Below are 13,093 nucleotides of genomic sequence, written 5' to 3' on the forward strand. Positions count from 1 at the left end.
AGTAAGGTAAAATGAAGAAAATCTTGTTGATACCCTGGATTGTTTCATATTATAAAGAGAAACAATATGTAAATGCCCATGATTAAAATTGCTGATTGGGGACTCATTAATCAAGCAGATTATTATTATTATTACTATCAGGGACAACAACACTAACAATAACAAAAGCTGCTATGTAAAATGGTTAATATTCAGAGATTCTTTCATATGTCTTAAACATTTTACATATGACATATGTAAATTAAGAGAAAAATTCTGCAATTAACAGGAATATATAAAATACCATAAATATACCTTAAACTGGCATATTCAGTATTTTAATGAATTCTTCATCTATTGCTGATAAATAGTGCTGTGTGACAATGCTCTTCCTAGGTAGGCAGCTTTTCCGTTTGCAGAAATGCCAAACTGCGCAGGGTGTGGTGACTCACACCTGTAATCCCAGCACTTTGGGAGGCTGAGGCAGGCAGATCACTTGAGGTCAGGAGTTCGAGACCAGCCTGACCAATATGGTGAAACCCTGCCTCTACTAAAAATACAAAAATTAGCCAGGTGTGATGGCGCGCACGCCTGTAATCCCAGCTACTCTGGAGGCTGAGGCACAAGAATTGCTTGAAGCTGGGAGGCGGAGGTTGCAGTGAGGCGAGATGTGTCACTGCACTCCAGCTTGGGCAATAGAGTGAGACTCCGTCTCAAAACAAAAACAAACAAAAAAAGAAATGCCAAACTGCAGAAATACTAATGTTACTTTGTGTGACAGTACGCATCACACTCTATCTTCCTTCACACTGAGCCTGTCACTTAACAGATTAGGCTTAAGGAGAAATTAGGGATGTCGGTTGTTACCCCATTGGATTATCTGGAGTGCAGTATCAACACTGTAGCCTGATTTGTTGTTTTGAAAGTTTTTTGACCACATCTTGACTTAATATTTCAAGGAGCTAGATGTAGCCATGGATATTGACCTTCAGCCACAGCAATATTAAAGTCTCAAAGGGACCTTCTGTTCAGCTCAGTAGGAAAATAAGTTTTAATTACTCACTAGTGTGTGTAACTTCATTTCTAATGCTGTTCACAGTGTCACATTTTAAGCCTTAATTACTTTTACCTAACATTTGTTTTGCAGTTCCACATCAATGCCAGCTACCCCCGAATATGGAACATGCCGCAGACATGGCAGTGTGAATTAGAGGTTTATAAAGCCACTTACCACTTCATCTTTGCACAGAAAAACTTCTTTACAGGTAATTTTCTAATAGATATAAATACAGTGAGATTTATCACAGTGAACTTGTTTACATTTGATAAGTTTTACTTTCAAATTACATAGGGATATGATATGATTCATATTTTCTTCAACATTTCATTTTGGGCTGAAAATGTGAAAGAGAAAATTTAAATATAGACATTTTGCATTCTTTTCTAACCTAAACAAGGAAAATATAAACCCCAAATTGAGCTTAGAAGGAAATGAAAGAACTCAATTTAGGCTGCTGCTTTGTATCAGTCTAGTTGGAGGGTAGGATGGAGATGATGAATCAATTTCTCTCTCTTCCCAAATTAGGCATCAGCATGGCTTCATTATTTTGTTTTAATAATTATAATACACAACAGTATATGCAAATAGCTAAATGTTATTTTTATACTTGGAGCCCTTATTTAATCTTTTCTGTTGGCATGGATAATTGAGTTGGTGCTGTCACTAGTTGGAAGAAACATTCCTTTATTTCTTGCAGCATATATTGATAGCTTTGCATATTTTGTAACTATAAGAACACATATTGTTGGTCTATGAATAGCATAAATATTACTACATTAAAATAAGTGGCATTTATTGAGTCTTCTTCTAAAAAGTTTAGCCCCATAAAGTTGGTCTAATTTGCCAGGGTCAGTTGGCTGTTCCACAGAAACGTAATCTTTGCTTGACTGCTTGCTACATTTATCCATCCATCCATCCATTTGTGCAACAGTTGTTTTATACAAGCATCTCATCGATGCTGAGTACTATTAGATATTTGGAGGTATAGTGGTGTTTAAGGCATATGTAGGTAGTCCTCTCCTGACAATACTACTCTATAATGTTGTGTAAATGATTTCACTGTTTAAGCTTCAGTTTCCTTGTTTGTGAAATAGGGATAACAATTTCTACCCTAATTTTGCTGTTACTAGAGTTTTGACCTTTTAAAATGCCTCTTATTGCAATATGTTCAATCAAGTCTTTCGTATTTCTTTTCTGGTTTGACTGGGAGCCTTGGGGACTAGATAGACTGCTTCTGCTTTCCTGGAGTTACATACTTCTCCAAGGCTTGAACCAGTGTCCCAGTAGTAGAAATTTTGAAAGTCCCTGGCAAGTTAAGCTTTTGCTAGTGAAGCAGAGCATTGAATAAACACTTCTCAGTTCAAATTTATGAAAAAAATTATAGCTAAAAACTTATAGTGTGTATTATGTGTCTGGCTCTGTCCTAAGCAGTTTGCACATATTAAATTATTGAATCCTCACAATAACTCTCAGGGATCAATATTATTATTATTTTCCTTACTTTATAGATGAGGAAGATGAGTTACAGAGAGGTAAAACAATATGTCCAGGGTCACACTTGGTTGAGCTTGAATTCTAACTCAAGTAGTCTGGCTCAAGAATCTGTTACATTACTTACCTCTTTGACTAGCCTTTTGCTTCTCACTTAAGATTTTGTATTTTTTAACTTTACTAATCTTTTAAAATAGATACCTATCATCAAGTATTTACTCCTTCACATTACTTTTCTTCCGACATCTCCCATCTTTAGACTCTTGCAGTACTAAGAATAGCTGCAGTAGACATATAAATTCTTCATGATTTGAAAATATTATTTTGTAGTAGCACTTTCATTTACACTATTGTGTTAGTTACATTGATACAGCTAAGTACACATTTCCTAAATTGCAACTGATTTTCCTTAAATTATTTTCTTTCTCTAACTCTAATTTTTATGCTTTCTCTATTGAAATTCACTCTTTTGGTTTTTTTTTTATAAAATTTGTTTGGAGAAATTTTTAAAAACATCAATACAAAAGTAAACATAATCACCGTTTTACAGATTTAACAACTAACAATTGGTCATATTCTATTGTTTTTAAAAGACATATAGCATAACAAATAACTGTAGAGTCCTTTTTAAACTTATTCTCTAAAAAGGATGACTACTAGAGAATAATATTAGTTTAGTATTGGAGTGAACCTACTTGGTCATAGTGTTTGGATTGCTTTGTCTATTGTTGGAATTCTATAGAAAAGAAATTATCTCTGATGTGAGGGAATGCCTAATGTTCCTCAACAGCCATTCTCATACCATTTATTAATAAGATAAAATTGTTCTTAAGAGATTTCAATGTGGGACAAAGATAGCTTTATGATAAATATAATATAGAGCCTCAGAAATGAAAGCTATAAAACAAAAGCAGAAACTGAAGCCTCTTCTGGGAATAATGAAAATAACTTAGATTTACTCTGATAAGGAGGAGAAGAAAGATAAGGAGTTAGGCATTGCAAAGCTCTAATACCAATTGATTGATGTTTTATAGGGTGTTTGCCTAACAAAGATAAAGTGAGTTGTTGGTGGGTTTTTTCAGAGTAACATTTAGCTTGCCATAACTTTTTAATTCATTGTACAAATGAGTAAGGCAGTCATCAGGAAAGTGCTTCCTTTTTCTAATCAGATTATTTGATAAGACTGTCTGGTAATGAGAAACAGATTTTGGTTTAATAACGATGCATATTAAAAATTGTTGATGCTCCTAGTAAAAATATTTTGTCACCATAATTTTTAATATTTATCAGTAAAGATGTTCTAGAAACTGGTAGGTAAACTAATTATAAAATGATATGTTGAAATTTTAAATTAGTTATTAAAGAAAAAACTAACACGATTTATTAGAAATAGACTAATAGCTGTAACATTTCACATTAGTTGTTAATAAAATAATAAGATTTGTTAAAATAGAATTTGGCTAATAACTTTATAAAATTATACTAGTTTCTTCAAATAAGTAGTCTGAATTTCTGTTTAGTTCAATTTTTGTTTATTTCACTAGCAATCGTATCTCAATCTTTTGACTAATAGAAGTATAAAGTAGATACAATACAACCAATATACATTGTAAGTCTCATACATGAATAGTGATTCAAAACAAACATTAAATATGATCTCTGCCCTCACTTATGGGCATTTCTTGTTTTGTATTATTTGTCTCAAGTACATTGGCATGTGTACTAGTCATAGACAAATGAAACAATACCAGACATTATGTATATTGAGTGCAAGTGCGAAATGCAAGTGTGAAATGTGAAGCTGACAAATGCATGTAAGACCTGAGTACAGAGGAAATCACTGTTGTCTGAAGGTAATCAGAGAAAGTAAGGAAAGACACTAAGGTCTGAAATGGTGTTTTTAAATGAATTCAGTAGTATTAACTAAAATATGATAGTATTTTGCCATTTACAAAGCACGTTCACTTGTATTATCTTCACATAACTCTAAAATAGGGTAGCTGTTATTACTATCCCTGAGTTAATAATGAGGAACTTGAGGCATAGAAACATTGCATGACTTGGGCAGACTTATGAGGCTAGGAGGTGGAAGACATTTAAGAACAATTTTCAGACTGCAGACCGTTTGCCTTCTCTGTAGTATTATGTTGGCAATAAAGATGGTTAGTTTTTCCTTAGCGGAGAGGATATGAAAGACAGTATTTAGTTTGACCAAAAATGCTGAACTGTGAATGAGTGAAAAAGGTGAGAAAATCAGTCTGATGAATGATGAATATATATTGTAGAGTTGGTTATATCCGGAGATGATTTTTGGGCATTTCCCAAGTGTTAGACGCTGTGCTAAAGACTAAAGTTAGAAAGCAGGGATAGAGTCAGCCTAGTTAGGTGGGAGTAAAAGATTTGAGGTAAGCATAGATTATGTAAAGTGTGATGAATCACTGTGATTGTTAAATAAAAATATATTTAAGGTAAATTTGATAATTGGAATTTTCTGTTGTCTATTAATAGAACAGGTTAATAGCCACATGCCTTTTATTGTTGATGCAGTAAAACTCTATATCTCATTAATATTAATTTGTGATTGTCATTTGACATTAAGTATGTTATTCTGCCATTTTAGTAAGACAAGAGTTTCTAATACATTTGTGCTAGCTTCTGTATGTGGCAGCTAAATTTTAAATGGGTTCATATGATATTATGTAAGATAAATTTACTCTGAGTTCATTATTGAATCTTCTTTCTGTTTAAATATCACCTTTAAAATACAAGGAAAACTACTTTAAATATTTCATAGTTTTACCTGTAATTTTCCTTAGGATATCTTTAATAATAAACGCTACCATTTGTGGAATGCTTACCCTGTGCCAGTTACTTTGTTCAAACTTTACATAAATCATCTGAATTCTCATCATAAGTCTGTGAGGTTGTTCTTATTTTGTACAAGAGAAAACTGATAACATTTAAGTCACTTTTTTCAAGGTTACACAGCTAGTAAAATGATAAAGTCAGAATTTAAACCCAGGACTGTCTAATGTCAAAGTCTGTGCTATAATAATACTGTTTCCAATTGTTTCCCTCACTCTCTCTCTCTAGTGTCAAAGTCTGTGCTATAATAATACTGTTTCCAATTGTTCCCCCCCCCCCAGTGTCAAAGTCTGTGCTATAATAATACTGTTTCCAATTGTTTCCCTCTCTCTCTCTCTCTCTCTCTCTCTCTAGTGTCAAAGTCTGTGCTATAATAATACTGTTTCCAATTGTTTCCCCCCTTCTCTCTCTCTAGTGTCAAAGTCTGTGCTATAATAATACTGTTTCCAATTGTTTCCCTCTCTCTCTCTCTCTCTCTCTCTCTCTCTCTAAAGTCTGTGCTATAATAATACCTTTTCCAGTTGTTTCTCTCTCTCTCTCTCTGTCACATACACACACACACACACACACACGTTCTAATTTTATGTACATGGTATTGTGTTATGTACTGTGAGTATACAAAGATGAGTTTGATACCTCTAGGAGGAGCCCTTTTATTGAAAGACATTGCTGGGAGTGTACAATGCATGTAAAACATTGTGGAGGCCAGAAGATAAAGTTGTACAAACTGCTATGGTAGATGGTAGATCAGTGCTAATGTCTTTAAAGAGCTTTTATTTACTGGGATTAAAAAAAATTAAAGTACCAAAGGGTAAACAGACAAAATATATGAACACAATTTTAAAAAGCAGTTTAAACATACAGTGAATCAGCAATGAACAAATATGATTGATTATAATTCTAAGAAAGTCAAGTCTATGTTTCATTCACCATTGTAGTCCTAGAGTCTAGAACAGAGCCTAAGACACAGTAGACACTCAGTAGATATTTGTTTAATGAATAAAACAACATGAAAAACTGTTCAGCCATGCTTGTAGTTAAGAAGTTCAGTGAAAGCGAGATACCATTTTTCAGTTATTAAATGTCAAGTAAAACAAAACAAAAAACAGATAGATGATAGAAAGAAATAGAATGCAGGAGAAAGTTCAGTGAAATAGGTAGTCAAGCGTACCTTTCCGGTAGGAGTGTAAATGGACTCACTTCTCTTCGAATGCAATTTATAATAGTCTTGAAAAATATTCCTAAATTTTGACCCAGCAATTCCACTTCTAGAATCTATACTGACAAGTAATCCTGAATATGTAAAATATCTTTCACAAAAATATATAGTACATGATAATATATATAACACAAAAATTTGGAAAGAGTATAAATATCCAACTATAAAAAATGGTTAAGTAGGTCCTGACAAATCTCATTAATGAGCTATTATGCAAAATTTATGTAAACATGTGAAATAACACGGAAAAATATTTGAGTTCAGTGAAAGAAGCAACACATAAAAAATGTGCATATAGGATAGTGTCAGTCTATGTAGAAAAATAACTGGAAGAAACTGTATCCACAATGTTGGCTATTTGGGTAGTGGAATAGCAGGTGATTTTTTTTTAATTTTCTAAAATTCCTTAAAAATAGATATATTAATATATAAAATTTCTCTTATTTGGAACTGTGATTAGTAAGTAAACATCTGTTTACTGTCAAATTATTTAAATACATCCTAATCACCTTTTAAATATTTCAGTATAAAATTTTTTTAGTTACACAAAAGAAAAATTCATTTTTGACTGGTGTTAGAAAATCTGTGTTTTACTTTTCTGAGTTTCAACTAACTTTACAATTTCTATTCACTACCCCAATAATTTTAGATTTAATTCAAGACTGGTCTAGTGACAGTCCTCCAGACATTTTTTCATTTGTTCCATATACGTGGAATTTTAAAATCATGTTTCATCAGTTTGAAATGATTTGGGCTGCTAATCAACACAATTGGATCGACTGTTCTACGAAACAACAGGAAAATGGTAAGACATTAAAAAAAATTAGGTTAAGTATTTCTCTCATTAAGGCAAATACCAACTAAGAAAATTAGTATTGATTTGATAGTTTTAACAGGTACTAGAAGTTATTTCCCCCCATTATCTTTGTGAGACTCTCAGAAGACTGTTTCAGAGTTTGTATTGGACTAAAACTTAATTTTGTTTAGTTGTGCATTTTAGGCAATTTTATAATTGAAATTTAATGGACGTTAAAAGTAAATTTACTTTTTCTTCTTTTTTTTTTTTTTTTCTTTTGTAGTGTATCTGGCAGCCTGTGGAGAAACACTAAACATTGATTTTTCTTTGCCTTTTACGGACTTTGTTCCAGCTACATGTAATACCAAGTTCTCTTTAAGAGTATGTATAGTTGAATGCATTATTTATTCCACAAGGTGTATTAGTAAATTTGATTTCCCAAAGCTTATCTTTACTCTCTTCTCCCCAGTCCGTTGCAACTTCAAGGTATTTTTAGCTTTCCTCCAATGTCTACTACCTTTAGTGTCACAGAGTTCCTGTTGTTTTCTTTTTGTAGTTAACTGCATCTAAGAAATTGGGCAATTAAAAATATCTCAAGTTGATTATTTTCTTAGAGTTCATTTCTGATCTCTGTGGCTAATCTGTATGTTAGCCCTTCTAGCTCTAATATTTACTAATTCATATGAACTAATTTTATACTTCCCTTTATTTGATTCTTAATTGTAAACATGAATTCAAGGAGTAACCACAGTAGCTTTCTTCCTTTTATCTGAATGCCAGCTCTTATGTACTTCTAAGCTCAAAATTTTATGGAACATTTTTGGTATGGATAACCAGTAGTACTTGTAGTATTAAATAGTGGTTATACTGGTAAAATTAGCAACATATAGAAACAGCTAACATCTATTAAACATTTTCTGGGTACTACATAGACACTATTCCATGTGCTTTATGTAGTAACTCAATTCTCAGAACAACCCTATTGAGATTATTATTAACTGCATTTATACATTAGGAAAGTGAGGAACAGAGCTTTTGTAACTCATCATACAGCTAGAGAGTTATTGGGCAGTATAGCTTAGGGCTCCATTCTTTTAACCACTCTACCTTGCTGCCTGTTAAGAAACTAGTCATCAAGGTGAACAAAGAATAGAAGTCCTATTAGGAAAAAAGTAAAGCCAAATGAAGATCCTTTGATTTGCCAGTTCTGAATTATTAAAAGCCAGTTGAGGAAACGAGACTTACTAGAATCAAATGAGACAATACTATTTTAAAAATTAATAAAAATATAGAACATAGTCCACCTGAGCTTATAAAAGTTTTTTTAAAAACTGAACTTAAAAAAAATATCTATGGATACCCATGGAAGACATTCTTTTCACTGTTTGGAAACTATGCTGTTTCTTTCCCTGATTATTTTGTTGTTTTTCAATTCAAATTTAGTTTTAGTCAATGTAAAATCTTATTCGTTATTTATCTGACTGTCGAATGTAAAATCTGCCAATTCAAATTTGTTTATCTCACTCGTGTAATCACAGCACTTTGGGAGCCTGAGGCAAGATGGTTGCTTGAGGTCAGGAGTTTGAGACTAGCCTTGGCAACACAGCAAGACCCTGTCTCTAAAAAAAAACAAAAAACAGCACATTCCTCTAGTCCCAGCTACTTGGGAGGATCACTTGAGTGCAGGAGTTCAAGGCTTCACTCCAACCTCAGTGAAAGAGTGAGACCATTTAAAAAAAAAAAAAAGATAAATAATACAATAAAATAAAAATAAATAAAATTTGTTTATTTTCTTTCAAACTTATTTCCAAGATTGTTGTAGACAGGTTTGCCCGTAAGTATTAACCAACATATTTATGCACTAATTTTATTACTTTGGCTTATTATAATTATTTTTTAGGGAGAAGATGTTGATCTTCATTTGTTTCTACCAGATTGCCACCCTAGTAAATATTCTTTATTTATGCTGGTAAAAAATTGCCATCCAAATAAGATGATTCATGATACTGGTATTCCTGCTGAGTGTCAAAGTGGCCAGAAAACAGTTAAACCAAAATGGCGCAACGTTACTCAGGAAAAGTGAGTACGTAAAATTAGTGACACAGGCCAGGCACAGTGGCTCACGCCTGTAATCCCAGCACTTTGGGAGGCCGAGATGGGTGGATCACCTGAGATCAGGAGTTCGAGACCAGCCTGGCCAACATGGTGAAACCTTGTCTCTACTAAATATACAAAAATTAGCTGGGCATCATGGTGCATGCCTGTAGTCCTAGCTACCTGGGAGGCTAAGGTAGGGGAATGGCTTGAACCCAGGAGGCAGAGGTTGCAGTGAGCTAAGATCGCACCACTGCACTCCAGCTTGGGCAACAAAGACCCTATCTCAAAAAACAAATCAATTAGTAAAATAAAATAAAATTAGTGACAAGTATTTTGTGCTTATATGTGGAGAAATTCTTCTTTCAAAAAATAATAATAAAATTTGATTATCTGCAACTGGTATCTCTGTACAATTAAAGGAATGAGTATCTGACTAGAAACTGTCTGTTTTACTCTTCAAAGGTCTGGTTGGGTTGAATGCTGTACTGTCCCAAGTGTCATGCTTACGATTGATTATACATGGCATCCAATTTATCCACAAAAAGCAGATGAACAGCTAAAACAATCATGTAAGTGTTTTTATATAATTTGTGCTTTTATACAGCTGCTATTATGATTGATAATCATGAAAAATAAGAAGCAAATAAATTGAAATGCATCTATTCTTGTGACATAGTATAAATATAGTCTTACATATTTTAGATTAATTGTAGCTACCTTTTGAGCATTTACTTTGTATCAAATGTTGGGCCAAGCAATTTTCTGGCTTCTATTATCTTCTATTATGTTTAATCCTTATAACAACTCTGTGAGAAAGATATTATCGTTATTTTTATCTTAAAGTTGAGGAAATGTGCTCAGAAAAGGTAAGTAATATTCTCAAAGTCTGCCAAGCTAGAAGCAGCAGAGCCTGAATATGAAACAAGGTATGTGTGAATCTGCATATTTAAGGTGCATGATTTTGTGAAATGTTAGTTTCTTTAATGCATTTTGACAGTTCTCATATGATTTATAGTTTCCTGAAGGTAATTTGCCTTATTACCTAGGTCCAAAAATGAATTAGAGCCAAATGATGATGCTTTCTTTGTATTTTTCCAGTGAGTTAAGTTTCAAAGGATAGTTTTCATAGTTGTTTCATAGTGGCTTAATAACATCACACTGTATTTAAATAGCTATTTATATGAAAAAATTTTGTAGTTAGTGCCCAAGAATAGTTAAGGTCTTGATGTGACCCAAATTTGTATTGCAGGGACTCAATAAGAATGTTGTTTATGTTAACAGAAAGTTTTCATTGATTCTCTGCAGGCTGATTTATGTATTTCTCTCATATTTCAATGATTTATTCTTTATTTGCTCTCTTAATTATTGGTCTTTTAGGTCTGTTTTCATTATATATACATTATGTAAAGATTAGTTGATGTCATATTTGCAAAGTAAAATTTCTTAGTGAATATTTCCTTGAAGATCTTCCAAGAAGTCTTTTGTCCCCCACCCCTCAAACATTAGTCTTTTTTTTCTTAATTTATTACAGTATCAGAAATGGAAGAGACAATGCTATCTGTATTAAGGCCATCCCAGAAGACATCAGACAGAGTTGTTTCTTCTCCCTCTACTTCTTCACGCCCACCTATTGATCCCTCAGAACTTCCACCTGATAAACTTCATGTAGAAATGGAACTTTCTCCAGATTCTCAGATAACTCTTTATGGACCTCTACTAAATGCCTTTTTGTGTATAAAGGTATGATTCTTAAAAACAACTTACATACTTTTAAATATAGACAAAGCAATTAAAATTTAATTGAAAATTGAGACTGTTTGAAATAGCCAATTGGATTATTTAAAGTGTTGAGGATATGCCAGATATGTTGACTGGACTTGGGGTGCTAGACTCAATTACAAAATTATTTATTAAAAATAGTACTCCTCAGTTCAGCATTCTTTTGTGCATTTAGTATGTTCTAGGAATGGTGCTAGTTGCTATAGATAGAGATGATGTAGCATCTGTTCTCAGGGAGGTAAGCTAGAGGGATAGCTAGGATAGACAGATATATGGACAAATTTTAACACATTGTAAGTAATGTAGCAATAGAAGTACTACATATATCTGAGAATAATTGGTAATGGAAAAGACTACTTCAAGTGAATCCATTAAAAATAAGTGACAACGTTTTATGATAAATAATGAACAAATATTTGCTTGGTGCTTTATTTGAAAAACTGAAGCAAATATATGAAAATAAGTTTATTTCAGAGTATATCAAACTTAGGTTCTAAATAAATATGCACTAATTCTTAGAACAAAGAACAAGTGTTGACTCATTTTGGTATAATTTTTTCCACTGAAATTGGGTAATTGCACAGTATGACAGCACTTTAAAGTTGATCTCTGTAGAATGATTATGAAGAGAGTCTATTTTTGGATAAATATTTGAGGAGTTCATCAGTTTTCTGGAGATCACTCTTATTCTTTTGATGTTCAAATCATGTTTTAAATGTCCCCAACAGATTATCAACAATTCTTACTGATTTAATCTTTATGGTAACTACTATAATCCTTCCTGATCCTTACTTATCACCTTTGCCTGTGATTAGAGGAGTTATCCAACATCACGTTCAACAACTTAAGAAATTTTGCATTTTTACAGGATCGGCAGATTCACTTTGGATATTGAATACCTAGCTGACAAGGAATCCTGTAATGTACAGTGATAAGAGTAATTAATTCTGGAGAGAGGGAGTAGGATGTTTAGGGTTGGACAGGGAAGCACAATCAAGGTTTGTTAGTAAAGGCTGTCTGCAGGAAGTGCTGGCTGAACTGGGTTTTGAAGGTATATAGCATCTCAATATTTGAGTTATTATATTGTATTTATGAAAAACTACCATAAATCATCAGATGTTGTAACTTAGTATAAAAGATGCAAGGGAAAATATGGTTAATATTTGTAGATACCTAGAGTTTCTGTTGATTACATACACACTTTTCTTCCTTCTTGTGACCATCGTTTGACCCAAAATGTATGTCAAATATGTCTCCCAATGTCTTACTTTCTTGGGATTGCATGTGAATAACTATAAAGGATTTAAAAGGTAATTTTCAAGCTATAGTCTTCCTGAAGAGGCTGCATTGTATTTTACTTAAATATAAGTAATGATTTAATTAGTGGGTGAAGGTAGTCATAGTGATACAGTATCAGTTTTTGAATACTGCTAGAGTGGTATTAACTTTCGTTTTTGTGTGACTATGTACACATGGAACCTCAATTTGTTTTTATCAAAAAAAAAACTGATAGTAATACATATTCACCAAAAATAAGAGGACTCTAACAAAACAGAATACAGCGAAATAAATATATGCTTTCATTTTAGACTTGTTTATAAGTTCTCTGCAGATGTAGCCATTGCTGATAGGTTATTGTTTTCATACAGACTTTTGTGCATTAAAGGCTTTAAAGCAACTTTTTGGTAGTTTCAAAAGTTTGTCTTGCCCTAAATGTTATATTAGTGATGACATTCATCTTATTAGCTTAGAAGTTGTATAAAACGTCTATTAAAGCAAATTGTAAAATTTTAAATTTTGACATGTT

At 32.7% G+C, this 13,093-nt stretch overlaps 1 protein-coding gene across 13 annotated transcripts in view; it reads left to right on the plus strand.

Moving 5' to 3' along the window:
* BLTP1 (bridge-like lipid transfer protein family member 1) overlaps positions 1 to 13,093 on the plus strand; it is a 215,442-nt gene that overhangs the window by 47,363 nt on the left and 154,986 nt on the right. For all 13 annotated transcript variants that reach the window (XM_055385628.1, XM_019025467.4, XM_055385634.2 and 10 more), the window contains 6 exons: positions 1,127 to 1,244; positions 7,264 to 7,419; positions 7,694 to 7,791; positions 9,311 to 9,489; positions 9,970 to 10,076; positions 11,039 to 11,247. In XM_055385628.1, coding sequence (XP_055241603.1) covers positions 1,127 to 1,244; positions 7,264 to 7,419; positions 7,694 to 7,791; positions 9,311 to 9,489; positions 9,970 to 10,076; positions 11,039 to 11,247 — 867 coding nt within the window. The remainder of the gene's footprint in view (positions 1 to 1,126; positions 1,245 to 7,263; positions 7,420 to 7,693; positions 7,792 to 9,310; positions 9,490 to 9,969; positions 10,077 to 11,038; positions 11,248 to 13,093) is intronic.

The sequence above is a fragment of the Gorilla gorilla genome, chromosome 3 (assembly GCF_029281585.2).
Source record: "Gorilla gorilla gorilla isolate KB3781 chromosome 3, NHGRI_mGorGor1-v2.1_pri, whole genome shotgun sequence".
NCBI lineage: Eukaryota > Metazoa > Chordata > Mammalia > Primates > Hominidae > Gorilla > Gorilla gorilla.